Source organism: Pantherophis guttatus, chromosome 8, assembly GCF_059756535.1.
Source record: "Pantherophis guttatus breed Tessera chromosome 8, ASM5975653v1, whole genome shotgun sequence".
Classification (NCBI taxonomy): Eukaryota; Metazoa; Chordata; class Lepidosauria; order Squamata; family Colubridae; genus Pantherophis; species Pantherophis guttatus.
This window is the reverse complement of record NC_142070.1, coordinates 72,698,791-72,717,645: the sequence shown is the minus strand read 5'-3', so window position 1 is coordinate 72,717,645 and position 18,855 is coordinate 72,698,791. Positions and strand designations below refer to the sequence as shown.

General features: G+C 42.2%; 1 protein-coding gene across 1 annotated transcript in view; it reads right to left on the bottom strand.

The window, feature by feature from the left end:
- The window catches only part of KIT (KIT proto-oncogene, receptor tyrosine kinase), a 125,033-nt gene that overhangs the window by 25,281 nt on the left and 80,897 nt on the right, over nt 1-18,855 (bottom strand). Inside the window, exons 8-12 of the mRNA XM_060690820.2 lie at nt 11,792-11,906; nt 7,969-8,162; nt 6,703-6,809; nt 6,472-6,598; nt 3,430-3,534 (exon numbers count right to left, since the gene is read on the bottom strand). Coding sequence (XP_060546803.2) covers nt 3,430-3,534; nt 6,472-6,598; nt 6,703-6,809; nt 7,969-8,162; nt 11,792-11,906 — 648 coding nt within the window. The remainder of the gene's footprint in view (nt 1-3,429; nt 3,535-6,471; nt 6,599-6,702; nt 6,810-7,968; nt 8,163-11,791; nt 11,907-18,855) is intronic.

Below are 18,855 nucleotides of genomic sequence, written 5' to 3'. Positions count from 1 at the left end.
TCTGTGGGAATATCCGAGAGAGAGAGAGAGAGAGAGAGAGAGAGAGAGGGAGGGAGAGAAAGAGGGAGAGAGAGAGGGAGAGAGAGAGATGGGGGGAGGGGGAGGGAGAGAGGAAGAGGAAGATTTGCAGCCAGGGTGACGGTTAGGTAAGAGGCATCTCAGCCCGCAAAGAGAATAGGGACATGCAGACATCTCAGGAGGAAACCTCCCTACTTCTCTGGAAAGTAAAGGCAAAGGGGGAGGGAGATGTCCTTTGAGACTTGCAAGATTGATGTCCGGCTTTCAAGTCAGCCCAGACAAGAAATCAAAGTCATAACACTAACTTTATTGTAAAGTTACAATAACAGAAAGGGACGCGGTGGCTCAGTGGCTAAGACGCTGACCTTGTCGATCGGGTCAGCAGTTCAGCGGTTCGAATCCCTAGCACCGCGTAACGGGGTGAGCTCCTGTTATTTGTCCCAGCTTCTGCCAACCTAGTAGTTTGAAAGCACATAAAAAATGCAAGTAGAAAAATAGGGACCACCTTTGGTGGGAAGGTAACAGTGTTCCATGCGCCTTTGGTGTTTAGTCATGCCGGCCACATGACCATGGAGACGTCTTCGGACAGTGCTGGCTCTTCGGCTTTGAAACGGAGATGAGCACCGCTCCCTAGAGTCTGGAATGACTAGCACATATGTGCGAGGGGAACCTTTACCTTACAGTAACAGAATCTTGCCGCCTCCTTTTGTAGAAGCTCAAAAACACCACAGACTGACCTTTATGTACCTTGAGAGGCATCACAACTTCAAAAAGCAACTTCACTTTGATATGTTAAGTATATTTGCTGGTTTTGAAAATGTCTTACTATATATTTTGATTTTGAAGCTTTTAAGGGTCAAACCCAATTCACTCCAACTGTCCCTCCAAAATAAGGCAATGTTACTAGGGTATTGTTGTGGCCCGCCAGCGGCCTGCGCGGATCGTGGCTGATCCTGACGATGAGGAGGCTGGTGTGGTGTCGTGGCAGCAGCCTGCGCAGCCGGCGCTCGCGTAGGACAGCGAGGAGGCTGAAGAGGATGTGGTGCCAGAGGCAGAGACTCAGTCAGGGCCTTCAGAACCTCCAGAGGCTCCTTCCAGTGGAGAGAGTGAAGTGGAGGAGCCTCTCCTCAATGCTCCAGCACGCAGGGCTGCCAAAAGGCAGGAGTGGCTACTCAGGAGGAGGAGGTCTCCTCGAGAGTAAGTCTTGAGGATAATTGGCCACTCCCTTAGCCTATTTACGTCACACGCAGTTAGTAAGTTTCTTGCTAGAAACAACTTGTAATTATCAACAGAGCATTTTTGGAAAAGTCTTATCTTGCTTTCTGGGCTGGTTGCCAACCTTTGCCAGACTTTGGTTTATTCTTGCTACTTAATAAATTTGATAAGGACCGTTGGTGTGTGTCTATATCCTCGGGAATCTGGAGCTGGGGCAGAACAGGTATTGACCTTACTGGGAAGACAATTTGGTTGTGCAAATTCGTCTCCAAAGAAGGTCTCCTCCTCTACTTTGTAATTTTACAGAATATTAATCGAGACCATCGTGATACTCAAGGTAAACTTCAGAGTTTTTTTTTTTTTAAAGGAACCTGAGTTTCAAATGGTTTCAAGAACAGTTGATATTTTACAGTAAATGCTGAGGGATGGTGGCAACTTTACTGTTTTCCCTTTCACAGGAAACGGAACATGAAAAAATTCTGGAAAATCTCTTTCCTCCTCAAAAAAATAAAAAGAACAATAAGGGTTTTAAATTAAATTTCTTTATTCTCTTAATGTAGAGCTTAAACACTCTACATTCAAACCACCCCAGTTTTGGCTTACTCATGCTTTCAATTTGGTTACCTGTGTCCAGACACGGCCACATATCATAGTAGACCACAATTTAGGGAATGAAACAGGTTTCATGTTTGTTTTCAGACTTCTATTAATTGGGAACTGTCAGAACTTTAACTGGCAAGAAAGGAATTCTCCATCCAAGAACAGGCTAGCTATTTCCTCAGGGAATTTTATTTCTGAACTCCAGCTGACCAGAATGGGAAAGTTTAGAGAAGCAACCTTCTTCCAATAGGGCCAATCTCTGGCCTACTTTCAGTCTGCTGTCATGATTTCCTATTTTTCTCTATTTTTTTCCTTGCCATCCAAGCTAGAGCCAGATGTTGTGGCCCACCAGCAGCCAGCAGAGCTGGCAGCAGATTCGGATAGTAAGGGAGTTGGGGAGGAACGTGGGCCAGTCCTGGAGTCTGGGGAAGGCTCGGACGAGAGCTCTGAGTCGGAGGCAGAGAGGGGGCCAAGGCCATCTGGTAGTTCTTTGCTGCCTCCGGAGTTTGACATCAGTGAGGCAGAAGAACAGTGTGAGACTGTTCCCGGTGTGCACATCCGCAGAACTGCCAAGAGACAGGAACAATTAAAGAAACAGGGTCGACTTGGGAGTAAGGCTTGGAGATGATTGGCCCCTCCCATAAGACATAAAAGAGAAGCGAACGGGACGTGAGCTTTTGCAGGGAGCAATTAGTTCATCTGGCCGATTCAAGAGTTGAAAATTCTGTTTGTGACTCTGTGCCAAGTTTGGCCTTGCCCTGCGTCTGGCAATTAGCTCTTCCCAGCGTTCCACGTGAGATAGGTGGGTGTTGATAACCTTCCCCTGAAAGACTGTTTATCAAGCCTTGCGGATTGTAAATGAAAGTAATTTACAGCCGTATGAATTAAAGGGGTTTGCCGGGACTAAATTTGTGCTGTTTACTTTCTAAGGAAGCTTAGATCAGAACACCAGATACCTCTCTTCATACGGCTGCCAAGTTCATCTTCAGTCTCTAAAATGAAGGTTCTAGATCAGGGGGCTGCGTCGGGATTTTGTTTGCCCTTGAGGGGCCGGCATAGGTCTGGCATGGCCGTCACAGCTGACTGGATGGCCATGGTCAGGACCAGGGTGGCAGGGGCTTTGCTGTCTCCGGGACAGCCTCGCAGGCAAACTCTGTGGCCTATCGCGGGCCGGATCCAGCCCGCATGTTTGAGCCCCATTCTAGTTTGCTGCTAGCAAGCAGACATCTATCTCTGATGTTGTCTGCAGTCAGAACTGAAGAAACTTCTTTGTGTCAGCACTTCAAGCTGCATTTACTCTAGTGCAATTTATTTGAGACGACCTCGAACCTGACACTTTGATAAGAAGTGAAATGTTTTCAAGGAAAAGCAAAGGAAGTCCAGTGGCCCCTTGAAAAAGCACTTTTGGGGACAACCACGACCTGGATGACTGAGAATCTCCATAGACAAATCTCTGATGTTGGTATCTGACTCAGTTGCTGATAATATGTCTGCTTTGGTTCAGATGGCAACCCCCCCTAAGAATACAGGGTTATATGAAGCTTTGGAAGCCCAAAGGAAGAAATTTTAAACCAAAAGGAATTCCAAGGAACTTACGCTTGAGCATTTTCACTGCCACTCTCGTTGCCCCATCAGGTTTGAAGAGACCATAGGCAGTAGCTTCAACGACTTTCCCGAAAGCTCCAGCTCCTAGAACCTTACCTAGAAATGTCCCAAAACACGTGAAAGGTAAGCACAAATCTTCCTCCAAACAGATTGTCAATAAAGTTAACCATGTATAAAATTGGGTGATTTGAAAGCAATCAGAGAGCTCTCTGGATTCCAAAGCAAATCACTAAGATTGGGTCTCACCATATCTGCACTAGAAAAGAGTCAGAAACCACTAGATAGCAGGAAAGTTTTTTGGGCAGCTCAGAATCAGTATGCCTAGCCTCTCTCCTCATTCCTTCATTAGTAGGAGCACAGTGGCCAGTAGTGATCTATGGGGACATCCTCCACCCCAGGCTTCTTAAGGGTTATTGTTTCTGCTGCTGAAGTTACAACTGACTTGCAAGCAGCAATGGAAAAGGAGTAAGCGGGAGGAGTAGCAATGCTTCTCCTTCTGCTACTATTTCTAGCAGCATAAAGTTTATTAATATTATTGTTACAAATTATGCAAAGAGTAGACATTCAGAAATCAACCAGATGTTTGTGCTGTTTTCACTATATTTATCCATTCATGTACCTTACTTTACTATGATAATAACTTTGTCTTTATTGTCATTGTACGTGTATACATAGTATACCCATACAACGAAATTCACTCAGCACCCAAAGACCATGTCAACACACATAACAATCCCCAAACACACTCCCAACCACCACAATTCTCCACCCCTAAGCCACCCAAACATCCACACAACAGACCAAGTAATCCTGTCCAACAGCTCACTGATGGTGGCCCTTTAGTTCATTGTTGAGTGCAATTATAGCTCTGGGATAAAAACTATTCAGAAATCGTGTGGTCCGAGTTTTAATTGTTCTGTATCTTCTGCCAGAAGGGAACAGTCCAAAAAGATAATACTAGTTATGATTCATGATGAATGTATTGATGATGACTATGAGCATGATTTATCACTTACACCTTTTATGCACGCTGAGAGCTTATGCACCGAAGACAAATTCCTTATGTGTCCAATCACACTTGGCCAAGAAAGAACTCTATTATAAAGAATTCTAGTTACTATCTAAAGCAAGGGTGTCCAACCTTGGCAACTTTAAGACTTGAGGACTTCAACTCCCAGAATTCACCAGCCAGCCATGGAAACATGGACAGTGTCCAGAATATTTATAGGGCCATATTTAACTTATTCCATAAGGGTGGGGGGAAGAAGGGCAGCAAATTTAGAGCAATCTTCCTCTAAATCCTTTATTTTTCACCGAACGTTTCATCTGCTTGAATCTAGGACCATGCACGAAATATAAACAAGCTGCCTATGATTCATTAAAAAGTGTGTCTTTTTCCAGGATCGCAGAGCTACAGTATGTCACAGAAGTGAGTACACGCCCTCACAATTTGTAAATATTTTAAGTATATCTTTTCATGGGACAACATTAAAGAAATGACACTTGGCTACAATGTAAAGTAGTGAGTATATACGGCTTGTACTCATTTTTGTTGCCAGCAGTTTAGACATTAATGGCTGTGTGTAGCATTATTTTGAGGGGACAGCACATTTACACTGTTATACAAGCTGTATACTCACTACTTTACATTGTAGCCAGGTGTCATTTCTTCAGTGTTGTCCCATGAAAAGATATACTTAAATAGTTGCAAAATGTGAAAGGGTTTACTCACTTCTGTGACATACTGTACATTGAGAGGCCCCATGACTCTGAAAAAAATATGACTCCTTATTGTAATAGAATTCTCTCTTAGAAGCAACTGTGATAGGAGCAGGAATACCCACAGACTGCAGTGCTTCCATCAAAATGACAGCTTCGCTCAAACACCTTTGCTGATTTCATACGTGCATACAACACTCAAGGTACAGCTACAGAAAGAAAGGAGCTGGCATTGTGTTGGCCCAATGGTGCCCTTGATCTAGGGGTGAAATGCTCCCGGTTCGGACTGGATCGGCCGATCCGTTAGCGATGGCAGCGAGTAGTTCGGAGAACCGGTAGCAAAAATCCCTGCCCCCCCACACCCGCCCATGCCCACTCAATCGCCCGGTCCCCATTTGGCAGTCTGCTGGTTCTTTCGGGCTCACTCGCTTTTCCTGCCTTCTTGTGGCTGCTGCAATCCATTGCATCGGCTAGCAAGTCAATCTGCCTGCCTGCAATCAATCCAATCGGTGAGCAAGTCAATCTGCCTACCTGCCTGCCTTGTGCCTTCAATTTGGTAAGTAACTGGGTTTTTAGTTTTTTTGAGGGGGAGCTTAAAAAAAATAGTTAATTGTGGGTTTTTTTAGGAGTTTTATTATTTTTTTTTAGACATAGCAATTTAAAGTTAAGGAAGTTTTAAATTTAGCTGCTTTTATCTAAAAATATAAATAAAATAATAAAATAAAATAAAATATTTGTGCAGCTTTCTGAGATTTGGTGTGTTTCTGTAGTGTTTGACTCTAACTACACAAACGCACAAAATCTCACAAAGCTGTATGTAGCATTTTGTGTGGAAAAAATGTGAAAGTTGATTTTTGAGCTTTTTGTGGCTGTGTGAGGTTCCTGCTTGTTGCAGGGACCAATTTGGGTGAAGTATGAGTCTGTTGTGTTGTGTTGTGTATGTGTAAAGTGTAAAAGTTGGTTTTTGATACTTCTTATTGTTTTGTGTATTTTGTTTATTATTTATTATTAATGGCCACGCCCTCCGGGTCACCTGACCACCAAGCCATGCCCACCAATTAAGCCACGCCCACAGAACCGGTAGGGAAAATTTTTTAGATTTCACCCCTGCCTTGAGCCTACCCCCTTGATCCTGCCTTTGTATTGATATACCGTAGTATGGATGCTCTTCTCTGGAATGAACTGGTAAATCAAAATCATAATCAAAATTAGGCTAGGAAGAGAAAATATTTTTAAACCACGTCATCACTGATGTAAGAAGGGTAGTAGAAGCATTATTGGATTGCCAGCGAGATTAAATATCTGCAAACTAACCGAAACTGAGGCAGTTTCTTGGAAACTCCCATTTCTCATCATATGGAAGCTGTGTTGGATCTATGTAGATATAGTTGTTTCCATTTATTTCATCAACTACCTTCCATTGTACCTCGTATTTGGGTTTCTGGAATACAAGACACAACTTTTTTAAGTACTTCAACTGGTAAAGCAGTGGCAGGAAAAAAAAAACTGGCATTCTAACGAGACACAATTACACACAATTCTTACCTGGAGGTATTTATAAACAAGGATTATGACTATAACACACATCAGTCCTGCTGCTACACCAAAGCCAATTAACAACGGAGTGAAAAGGCTGCGGTTATTTTCTTGTTCTAGAGAGACAGACACATGTAAAAACATGAAAACTTATTAGCAACTTGGTTTTTTAAAATTTTGATACACTTATTTATAAATTGCCTTCATTCCGGCAAGTCTACAAGACAGCTGGCAAACTTTAAAAACAAAAACAAAAGTAGAATATGAAAATTAGTCATATTAATTAAAGCTTACACTAAAATTGATATTCAAATACTTCAAAAGGCTGGTGAAAAAAGATGGGTCTTTACAGATTTATAAATGTTGAGGCAGCAGATGTCAAACAAAGGTACTGAAGGATTCTGTAGCAGGCATTCTCTATTTCAGCATTTTTAAGAGGCATCGACTTCAACCTCCCAGCCAGTATATACATTCTGGAAGCTGAAGTCCATGCATCTTAACACAGCTGAGGTTGAGAAACACTATTCTATAGTCTGGGGGTAACCTGCAGGAAAGACTCTCTCCAGTATCCAAAAAAATGTTAATGTTTCTTAGAATACTTAATATAACAAGCAAAAAACCCCCAAAAAACAAGTATTATGGAGAAAGTTGTGACAAAAATATATGCCTTTGGTTAACATCATCATGAAGGAACTTGGTGACTTTAAGTTTACAGATTTACAGATTAACAGAGTTGGAAGGGACCATTTCTGACAAAGTCCTTAGTGCTATTCCAAAAGCTTGCAGAATAAATACTGTATTCTGTTTCTGAAATACCGTATTTTTTGGGGTGTAAGATGCACCGGAGTATAAGACACACCTTAGTTTTTGGGGAGGAAAATAAGAAAAAAAGCTGATTGGCAGGTGGATCGGACTCCCGGAATACCCCCAATCAGCTGTTCCCAAAAGTGAATTTTAGCAACAGGTTCCTTGGTTGTGAGCTCTATGCCTTGCTTTTTTTTCTGCCTCTGAAACTCCGTTTCAGAAAAAACTTTTTTTCCTGCCTCTGAAAGCCTCCAAAACAAAGCTTCAGAAAAAAAGCCTCTGAAGCTCTGTTTGGGGGCTTCTTTTCTGAAGCTTCGTTTCTGATGCTTTTTTCAGCCTCTGAAACCTCCGTTTGAGAAGCTGGGTGGGGCTACATTTGGAGTATAAGACGCACCCAGATTTTCACCCTCTTTTTGGGGGGGGAAAGGTGTGTCTTATACTCCGAAAAATACAGTAAGTTACATAATTTACCTTTAATAGCAAAGTTAAAGAAAGCTGAACGTCTATCAATGGTATTGGAAGCCTCACAGGTGATTGTACTATTGCTCTTGAACATGCTGGTATCAATAGTACTCTCCACAATTATCTTTCCAAAGGAAGAAAATGTTGAATCTTTATATTTGGTTTTTACATTCACTGGAGAAACATTTGGTGAATCTGGACACCTGGGGGGGAAAAAAAACCCAATCATCTGGATGAAAAACAAAAGAAGAAATACTATTGGACGAGCATCCTAGGGCTAATAATTTGACATTTTACATCAAGCCTTTTCTCCTAACCAATGTCCAGTTATCCAGCCATTCTTGCTGACAAGAGAAGGCAAGTGACATGGTTAAGATACATCAACATTCCTGCTTGGAAATTCTTGGCAATTCTAATTTTAATGCTTATCCTAACGAAGCCACTGGAGATTTGGTTGCTTTTAATTCAGATTCACCGAAATAGTTTTATGTTAATCATAGCAATCTTAAATCTGATTAATTTCATTGAGTTTGCACTAATTATAATTAGATCTGGATCCAACTCGGTATACCTCAAAAGTCAACAAATCTGCTAACTTTTTTCATTTATATCTTGTGAATCTAACCTAATTTCTTTTCATTAATTTTCAAAATACAAAGTCCACTGCCTGTCAGAAATTGCTTAGGGCAGGGGTCTCCAACCTTGGCAACTTTAAGACTTGTGGACTTCAACTCCCAAAGTTCCTCGGCCAGCTTTGCTGGGAATTGAAGTCCACAAGTCTTAAAGTTGCGAAGGTTGGAGACTCCTGGTTTAAGGCATGTTGGTGAAAGTGAGATTAGAACTCCAGAATAACAGAGCTGGAAAAGACGTTGGAGATCATCTGGTCCAACTCCGTTCTCAGGCAACCTGCAGTTCCACTGCTCAGGAAACCTTGTAATATTTCAGACAAATGGTTATCCAATCTCTTCTTAAAAACGTCCAGTGTTGGAGCATTCACAACTTCTGGAGGCAAGTTGTTCCACTGATTAATTAGTTGTTCCACTGATTAGAGCCCTTCAAAGTGTACATTCGGTACCCCAAAGTATATATTAGCAAAATCTATTGTGGGGCCGAAAGACAGAAGACTCAGTGTTAGGCAATTATCTGATAAAAGGTCACAGTTGTATAACTGGTACAATTATTACGAACAGAATTGGGATCTTCTTAAAAACTGTTGTTTCTGGTGTAAACAGAATTTTGGTCAACATAGGCACAGAAGGGTCTTTATGGTACTCTGGATTATATACTACAAATATCACAACCAGAGATATTTACAACTAACTTGAGATAGATTTTTTTATTAATTAAAAAAAAAAAGGCATACTGTATTAAAATAACTTCTGAAAAATGTTTTGGATAGGAAAAACACTGTAAATTAGCAATAATGTTCAAAACATCATCAAAAATAGCAAGTATTTTGCAAATGAATTACCTGCAATGAAAATACAGGCAATCTTGTTAGAAAAGTGGATAATTACTTTGTAGTTAACTCTTTTCTTTCTTCCAATCCTACAAGTCGCACTTGCTATATAACAGCGATGGCTAACCTTTTTGCCGTTGTGTGCCAGAAGTGAGGGGCGGGAGTGCGAGGGTCATGCGCGCGTGCCCACACCCGTAATTCAATCCCCCCATGCCCTGCCCCCTGCACATGCATGTGTGACCCCCCTCGTGCCCTATTTTGGGCCTAGCAGGCCTCCCTGAAGCCTCTGGAAGCCGGAAACGGCCCGTTTCCTGACTTCCGGTGGAACCGGAAGGCCCGTTTTTTGCCGTCCCCAGGCTCCAGAAGCTTTCTTGGAGCCTGGGGAGGGCAAAGATGGCCTCCCCCACCCCCCAGAGGCCGATTCCTGGGAGGGGAGGCCGGCGCGCACATATATGCTGGAGCTGAACTAGGGCAACAGCTCGCGTGCCCACAGATATGGCTCCACATGCCACCTGTGGCACGTGTAGCATAGGTTCGCCATCACGGCTATATAATCTACTGTGTGTAGATGGAAACCTAATTAACCCATGTTGCCTAAAATTGTGTTACATTAGATGTTACACAATTATTAGAGTTTGATCTAGCGGTTAAGCACCAGTCTAGAAACCAGGAGACGGTGAGTTCTAGTTCTACTTTAGGCCTAGAGGCCAGCTGGTGACTTTGGGCCGCTCTCTCTCAGCCGAACCCACCTCACAGGGTTTTTGTTGTGGAGAAAATAGGAGTACAAGTAGTCTTCAATTTACATCAGTTCATTTAGTGACCGTTCAAAGTTACAACAGCACTGAAAAAAGGTGACCATTTTTTCACAGTTATGACCATTTCGGCATCCCCATGGTCATCTGATTTATATTCAGATGCTTGACAGCTGACTCACATTTATGACGGCTGCGGTGTCCCGAGGTCATGGGATCCCCTTTTGTGACCTTCTGACAAAGTCAATGGGGGGACCAGATTCACTTAAGGACCGTGTGACTAATTTAACAACTGCAGTGATTCAGTAAACAAGTGTAACAAGAAAAATCGTAAAATGGGGCAAAACTCACTTAACAAATTCCTATTAAAAAGTTTTGGGGCTCAATTGTGGTCGTAAGCTGAAGTGACCACAATGTAAGTACAGGATGCTGCAATCATTGTAAACGAGGACCAGTTGCTAAGAGCTCAAATGGCCATCAGGGGACACCCCCCCACCCCCATGGGTGGTACGATGGATCTAGTTTAGAAGACGGTTATAAATCACTTTTCTCAGTGCTATCGTAACTCTGAACTGTTGTTAAACAAATGGTCTCTAAGTCAAGGACTGCCTGTCCATACATTTAATGAACCACAAGCAGAACCACACTTTCTACTCCTGTATAGATTGTTTTTATTGATGTGTCTCCAATTCCCATGAATGCAATGCACATTTAAAAGGTCCTTCCTGTGTACGGTTTGCACCTGTTAAGCTTCTTCTGTTCTGACCTAGGCTTCCCAAGAGCACGAAGCAGACTCCTTGTCCCGACAAAAAACCCTTTTTATTAAGTTACTGTGAATTCCTCTCATTCACATCCAGCAAAGTCTTTCAAGGGAGAATTTACAGGCACAGACTTTATCTGGCTTGGACAGCTGCCAGGCCGATATCTTCAAAACAAGAAATCTCTGAGAGTCACGAACCAATAAGTGAACTAATTGTCTCCTGCAAACTCCACTCCCCTTTCGCTCCTTTTTTATTCCATCTGGGAGGGGCCATTCATCGTCCACCTGTGGTCTTACTCCCAAGTCGACCCTTGTTCTTCAGCTGTTCCCTTCATCTTGCAACTCTGTGCACACCAGGAACAGGCTCCAGCTGTTCATCTGCCTCACTGATGTCTGACTCCGAAGGCAACTGACAACTGGCATACGGCCCTGGCCCCCTCTCTACCTCCGACGCAGAGCCTTCCCCAGACTCCAGGACTGGCCCATGTTCCTCCCCAACCTCCTCACTGTCTGAATCTGCTAACCACTGGCGGGCCACAACATCTTCTTTCCAAATAGGTGTATAGTTATCAAGCAGGATTAGTGAACAGAAGTTCAGCCTTTTCTTCTATCTGCCGAACCTGTTTCTTTCATCCCATGAGGGGTGGAAATTATTTCTATGAAAACAGAATTTGCTGACCATGTGGCGTAGGGTGAATTTAGGCACTTCCTTCTCATCTCACTTCCAATGGAAACCCAAGAAATGTACTTTCTCATGAGGTTTAAGGCCATGAAAAGAACACACAATGGAACATTAGAGTGGATTGTATTGACTTCTCATCCTTTAATCCAAAATCAAAACAAATGTTTAGAATCTCTCACCTTTGCTCAGTGGCTGGGCAAACATACCAGCTAATAGTAGGAGCAGGATATCCACTTGCCACACAAAGTAGCATGCCATTGCTCAGTCTTTCTGAAGTGACAATCTCTGGTTTGGCTAGAGGATGAATGAATGAATAAAAAAAAGATAAAGAAAATAAATAAAGAGGACAGTTTATGAGAAGTAATTTCTATTTTGCCTACATTTCAGCACAATCCTATTAAAAATACTAGTATACCGTATCTATACCTGCAAAAGCTCTCAATTTATAAATCTGTTTTTAAATCTTTACTCCCACAATCTTTTCATCTCATTTTATGTCTCTATTCAGTGTTTCAAGAAGCAAAATCATCAGCAGAAGGGACAATGGGCAGCCTTGTCTCGTTCCTTTTTTATTTTTCTTTAACATGTTTCTGTTAGATCTCCACTAACAATTATTTATGCTTTCTGTGAAGTGTAAGTCAATTTTACCCATTATAAAATTCTCTCCAAAATTAATGTCTTCCAAAACTGTAAACAGGAAAGTCCAGCTCAAATTGTCAAAACCTTCTATGCATCTAAAAAAAATAATAATTAATGCACCTTCTTCTTCGTTATGTTGATTTAAATATTCCGAAATATCAACACAGTTGTTGATATTAAACATTAGTCTTTAACTATCTTATAGGTAAAAACACACATTGATCTCCATGAATAACATCTTGCAAAACTCCTGGAAGAACGTGTTCCTACTGGATTTTGGAATTAAACTAACACATGAAATCTTGGCTTTTGATCTGGTTTTGAGTCAGCAGAAATATCAAATAATATGATTCTATACAGATTATGTGCATATTGTTTAAACATAGAATTGCGATTTGTCTAAATTTTTTTTGATATGGTAGAAAACAATGAAATTATTCAAATACATATTCAATCATATTGCAATTATAGTGTATGATAAGATTTTTTTCTCTTGCATTCCCATTTCGACTTTTTTATTTGTATGATTTAGCTAACCCTATAGCTTTTCTTGTAAAATTTAAATCTATAACCTTTGTTCTCAATTGTTATTACACGCACTTAAAAAAAACATAATAAAATTATAATTAAAGAATTAAGGAACTGATGTTAGCCTAAACATGCATAATCATGCAAGCTGAGACTTAATCTTTTGCTTATCAAATTCACATTTTTCCCAGGGACTCAATGTGTTTGATACCCTTTTCCCCTCAGAAGCCTTCTTAATAGCACTTGAAAGACACAGTAACTTAATGCTGTGCAAAGTCACCTTGTGCACTGAAATCTTGTATGCTGCTCTCTATTATGTTGCAACAAAGAGAACCACTGAATCTCTCTTCCCTGCTCAGCATCAGAGGTTTTTACCTTAACTGGGGACCAGATACAAGTTTTCGGGATGTTTAGCATCCCGACAAAGGGAAATATGACTTGCAAAAGGGAATTACAGGATGGACAGAAGGATGAAGTGCACCCTATTGCCTTTTTCTTGCAAAACATCCCTTCTTGATCTCAACAGACTTTTAGCTATACAAATTTGGGATGAACACCCTTTGAATGGGGTGGGAATAGAAATGGATTTTGGATTTCCAGAGAAAAAAAAATTGCAAGTTATAGGAACCAGGAACATTCCTCAGGTGACCCTGAGGACACAGATAAACCTCCAAGTGCTTCAATGACCCTCTAAAACAGGGGTGGGCAACTGTGGCCCTTTTACAACCTGTGGACTTCAACTCCCAGAATTCCTGAGACTGGCTCAGGAATTCTGGGAGTTGAAGTCCACAGGTCATAAAGGGGCCATGTTTGTCCAACCCTGCTCTAAAAGGATGCAAATGACCAGCTGTCTGCAAGGAGTATAAATCCTTCCATTCCCCACTATCCTGTCAGAGCTGAAGAAGCTTCTTGGATGAGAAGCGAAACCTCTTCAAATAAAAAACAAGAAAATCCAGTTGCCTCCTGAAAAAAAACACCACTTTTGGTATCCCCTCTTGATATTACTTTCCAATGTAGAAGCTGCTGGGCTCCAGGACACAAGGCATTTATGAAACATATAGTCCAAGTCTAAAACGGGCTGATTTTATTTTCCCCATTTTAGAGTGTGTGGCTGAAAGACAAAAATCTTTCTAAGGTAGGATAGCAACATTCTCACAGCCCCTTTCCAAAATCCACTTCAACTTCAAGGATTTTTTTTTTCTAAACTCAAGATTTGCAATTACTGCAGTAAACCTTGCATGAAAATACTAAATTTTCAAGACTCCTAAAAGCTTTAAAAAGATTTAGTGATCTCACAATTTTTGAGACCTTACAATAATAATAAGCTCAGAATTTAATTTGATGCAGTTGCTGCTGGGACAGGAACAAATACTCTGACATCCTCAGCTACCAACCCAGTGGTGAAATCCAATTTTTTTTTTTGCTACTGGTTCTGTGGGTGTGGCTTGGTGGGCGTGGTGTGGCTTGGTGGGCATGGCAGGGGAAGGATACTGCAAAATCCCCATTCCCTCCCCACTCCTGGGGGAAGGATATTGCAAAATCTCCATTCCCACCCCACTCTGGGGCCAGCCAGAGGTGGTATTTGCCGGTTCTCTGAACTACTCAAAATTTCCGCTACCGGTTCTCTAGAACCTGTCAGAACCTGCTGGATTTCACCCCTGTACCAACCTGTTAGACTTCTGTCTTGAGGCCACTGAGCAGATCAAAATTCAGGTGGCTTTTGGGGCTCCCCCAACAATGGCATTGTGCTGGCTGTTTCTTCTCCGACTAAAGGGATCTGGGATCAGGTTGACATCTAAGCCGGCTAGCTCTGCTTACGCTTTAGCTTAAGTGGAGTTAAGGTTATTTAAAAGATTCCAGGACCATCATTCATTGTGCTGTTTTATTTAAAAGATGCTTCCCTTTAAATGGTAGGAAGACTGATGACTTATTATGCCGTTACATAGCTAAAACATATAACCGGATTTATTAAAGTTTATGCTATATTTTATTTCCGCCCCAAGACATGACACTTTCTTCTATTACATTTAAGAAACCCCAAACACTGTTGCATTTAGAAGATTATTATCTGAGCCCCCTGAGAAGACAGAGGCAATAAATAGGATTTGCAGACATCTACATCACCTGTCTTGAAACAGTGTTCAAAAAGAAACAGGTACGGCAAGAAAGGCTTTTGACAAATTTTGCCATAACATCCTGTGAGGATTTATTTAATGGAGCAGTTGGACAGCTGTAACAGGAATCAGGGCCAATAGAATTTATAAGTATCTAGGGCTATGCCTTGATATTCGGTGCCAAATCTCCTCAGGTGCAGAAAAACAAGCTTTTAACTGTAATTCCTGCACAGAACTACGTGATGAATGTTCTGTTATCTGCCTGAAAAGGCTTCAACGTCTTGTGGCTATCCCAGGGCAACAAGCCACGAATGCTGGCCTCTCAGGAATCACGACACCATATGGCCACAGTCTCTAGTGGAAGGTTTCTCAAACTGTGAGGGGTACCTGCCTTGAGAAGATATAGAGCAGTGATGGCTAACTTTTTTGCCATCACGTGCCAAAAGCGGAGGGAGGGCGGGAGGTCGCATGTGCACGTGCCCACATCCATAATTCTATGCGCCCCGCCTCCCCGCGCATGCAACCCCCCCACGATCCCCCCGCTTTTGACACGTGATGGCACGGTGGGCCTGTTGGCCCGTTTTTCGGTTTCCTCAGGCTCCAGAGCCTTTCTAGGAGCCTGGGGAGGGCGAAAACAGCCCCGCCCGCCGAGGCACTGCAGAGGCTGGAAACAGCGTGTTTCCTGACTTCCGATGGGCCCAGAAGGCCCGAAAATCAGCTGGCGCGCGCTGGAGCTGAGCTCGTGTGCCCACAGATATGGCTCCACAGGCCACCTGTGGCACGCATGCCATCATGGGTATAGAGTGTCTACAGGGGAGTTGCGAAGAACCTTTTACAGGTTCTTATAAGAGTTCATTTAGTGATCATTCAGTTACAACTTCAATGAAAAAGAGACTTATGACCATTTTCCACAGTTATGATGTGGCAGCATCCCCGTGAAGTGATTTACATTGGATACTTGACAACTGACTCACATTTATTGCAATGTTCCGGGGTCATATGATCATATTTTGCAACCTTCTGACAAGCCAAGTCAATGGGGAAGTCAGATTCACTTAACAACCGGCTTACTAACTTAACAACTGCAGTGATTCACTGAACATATGTGACAAGAAAAGTCTTAAAATGGGGCAACACACACTTAACCCATTTCTCACTTAGTAACATAAATGCTGGGCTCAATGGTGGTTGTAAGTTGAGAACCACTGGTAGTTGTATGCATCTGAATTAAAAATAAAGTTTTATTGCTTTGTTTTCATTGTTCATTTGTGTTCATTTTGGTGTGTGGATTTTTAAGGGATGTACATTAAGATTAGACTGAAGGGTGGTGTGATGGCAAAAGCTTTAGGAACTCCTCTTGTAGTGGAAGATTTTCTCTCATTAAGTAAACCAAAACTTCTAAGCAGAAAACATCCAAATATTGTACTCAAATAATTAATATTTGAGTTTCCTGAAGCAAAGCAACTAGATCCGGTGTCTCTTCTCTTTTCCTTTACCGGACATAACTGCTTATCTAGTAGGAACTGGGGAAAAAAACCATTCCTTTCTTTCTGCATCTATTATTTCTGTCAAAGCATCCAACTCTACAATCCAACCTTTTGCAAAATTGCCAGGACTGATTTGCAACATGACTCCACCGAGTGAAAAGGTCACACAGATCCTAGACAAGGGAGTGTCAGGTAAAACTGCCCCGGGCAAGTTTGACATCTTTTTATTTCACTCTCAAACAATCACAGTCCAAAACAAGTCACTCTCCCATTGCATATTTCCAGAGTTCTACTTTGACAGTCAAGTGTCTCTTGCAGCTGAATATGTTGATGCTACTTCAAAAGTAAGAAAAAAAGTAATATGGACCAGGAGTGTCAAACTGAATTTCTTCGAGGGCCAGATCAGCATTGCAGTTCTCTGTGGGCCGACCGGCCGGGGGGGGGGGGGGGCAGGGCAGGAGAGGGGGCAGATGGGACGGACGCCTCCTGCAGCACCCTGCCAGCCAAAACGGGGCGGGGGAGGGGCCGTGTGAGGGCCCCCCCCGTGCCTGTTTTGGCCAGCAAAGTGCTGCAAGAGGACCCCCGCACCCCATTTTGGCCAGCAGAGTGCTGCAGGAGGCCGTCCAGGCAAAAAACAGGGCTCGTTTTGGCTTCCAGAGGCATCGTTGGCCAGTCCTTTGCTATTTCCAGATTCAAGAACCCCATGGGGCAGATCCGGCCCGTGGGACTTGAGTTTGACACCCCTGATATAGACCGTGCTCAACATGGCATTATAAAACAGAATTCTACAATGTATAAGATGCGAAAAGTTGGAGTGATGGGTTGCATGCTTGTTGATAAGCCAACATTCTCCAAAATTATTTGATGTGAACATGACCACAATCGTTGTTTGTAAAAAAACAATGTCATGATGGGATGATCAACGTCTGTGGAGATTCTCAATCATCCAGGTCATGGTTGTCCCAAAAGACAATTGGACTTTCTTGATTTTTTTTCCCTGGAAAAATATTTCACTACTCATCCAAGAAGCTAAACGTTTTCAAGGGGGAAAAAACCCCCAAGAAAGTCCAGTTACCTTTTGGAAAAACACCCTTGGGATATTCTGTTCAATCTTTTCCTGCGTTTTTAAATATTTGAGGCAAGTCCTATTCTGCCCTCCAGGCCTGTTTCATAGATAAACACTCTTTGTTATTACCGAAACCAAACTGACCAACTGATCATTGACAACGTGCAAAATTCTGACAAGAGGCATCACATCAAATTTTACACACCAGTGTAATAATTCTGGACTATAACAATGCAAATACGGCAAGCATTTCTGCCTAAATTCAGAGTAAGCTGAATCCCTCCTTTGCTCTGCCTGCCTCTTAAATATTGGATCAAACCTTTTTCAAAAGTAAATACGTGATTTGCTATTAAATCCTGAGCCAGTCCAGAATCAGAGGTCTCATCCCTACACCTCATTATTACCCCACCGCAGCTCCAAACATTGAGAAATAAGTCTGAAAAAAATGGCAGGTCCAACGTAATGAGCTAAGATGGCGCAGTGGTTAGAGTGCAGTACTGCAACTACTTCAGCTGACTGCTAGTTCAGCAGATCAGCGGATCAAATCTCACCGACTCAAGGTTGACTCAGCCTTCCATCCTTCCGAGGTGGGTAAAATGAGGACCCAGATTGTTCGGGGGCAATATGCTATTTAGTATACTGTCAATTGTTGTAAGCTGCCCAGAGTCCTCAGAGAGTGGGCGGCATAGAAATATGAATAATGAAAAATAATAAATAATAAATTTGCTTTGAAAACTCTGCCTTAGACACAGAACAGATTTTAAAAGCCCATTTTAAAACTGCCGGCATTGTTACTGACCAATAATATTTACATGATCAATCATTCCTACATTGAAACATAAAATAGTGACCATCAAGAACAGACAAAAGAGACCTTGTTGGGTATTTCTGTAACTGTGGCCCAAGTCATGATATGCTGGAAAGAGATTGCCTCTCTATGTAATAGTCCAGCTGCCTAAACATTTCACGTTGAGGTGGAGGGGAATTTTGTTTAACGCCACTTTCAACTTCAGCCCATGTCTCTGGATCAATAATACCACAAACTGAAGTCATGTTGGAACCATTAGCCTTTTCATCAAACATTAATGGGCATCTTCATCTTTGAAAATAGATAAGTGGAGAGGGGAATTCCTTAATTAAAGGCTGCCGGAGAAGTTTAAGGTAAAGGTAAAGGTTATCCTCGCACATATTTGCTAGTCGTTCCAGACTCTAGGGGGCGGTGCTCATCTCTGTTTCAAAGCCAAAGAGCCAGCGCTGTCCAAAGACGTCTCTGTGGTCATGTGGCTGGCATGACTAAACGCCAAAGGCACACGGAACGCTGTTATCTTCCCACCAAAGATGGTCCCTATTTTTCTACTTGCATTTTTTACGTGCTTTCGAACTGCTAGGTTGGCAGAAGCTGGGACAAG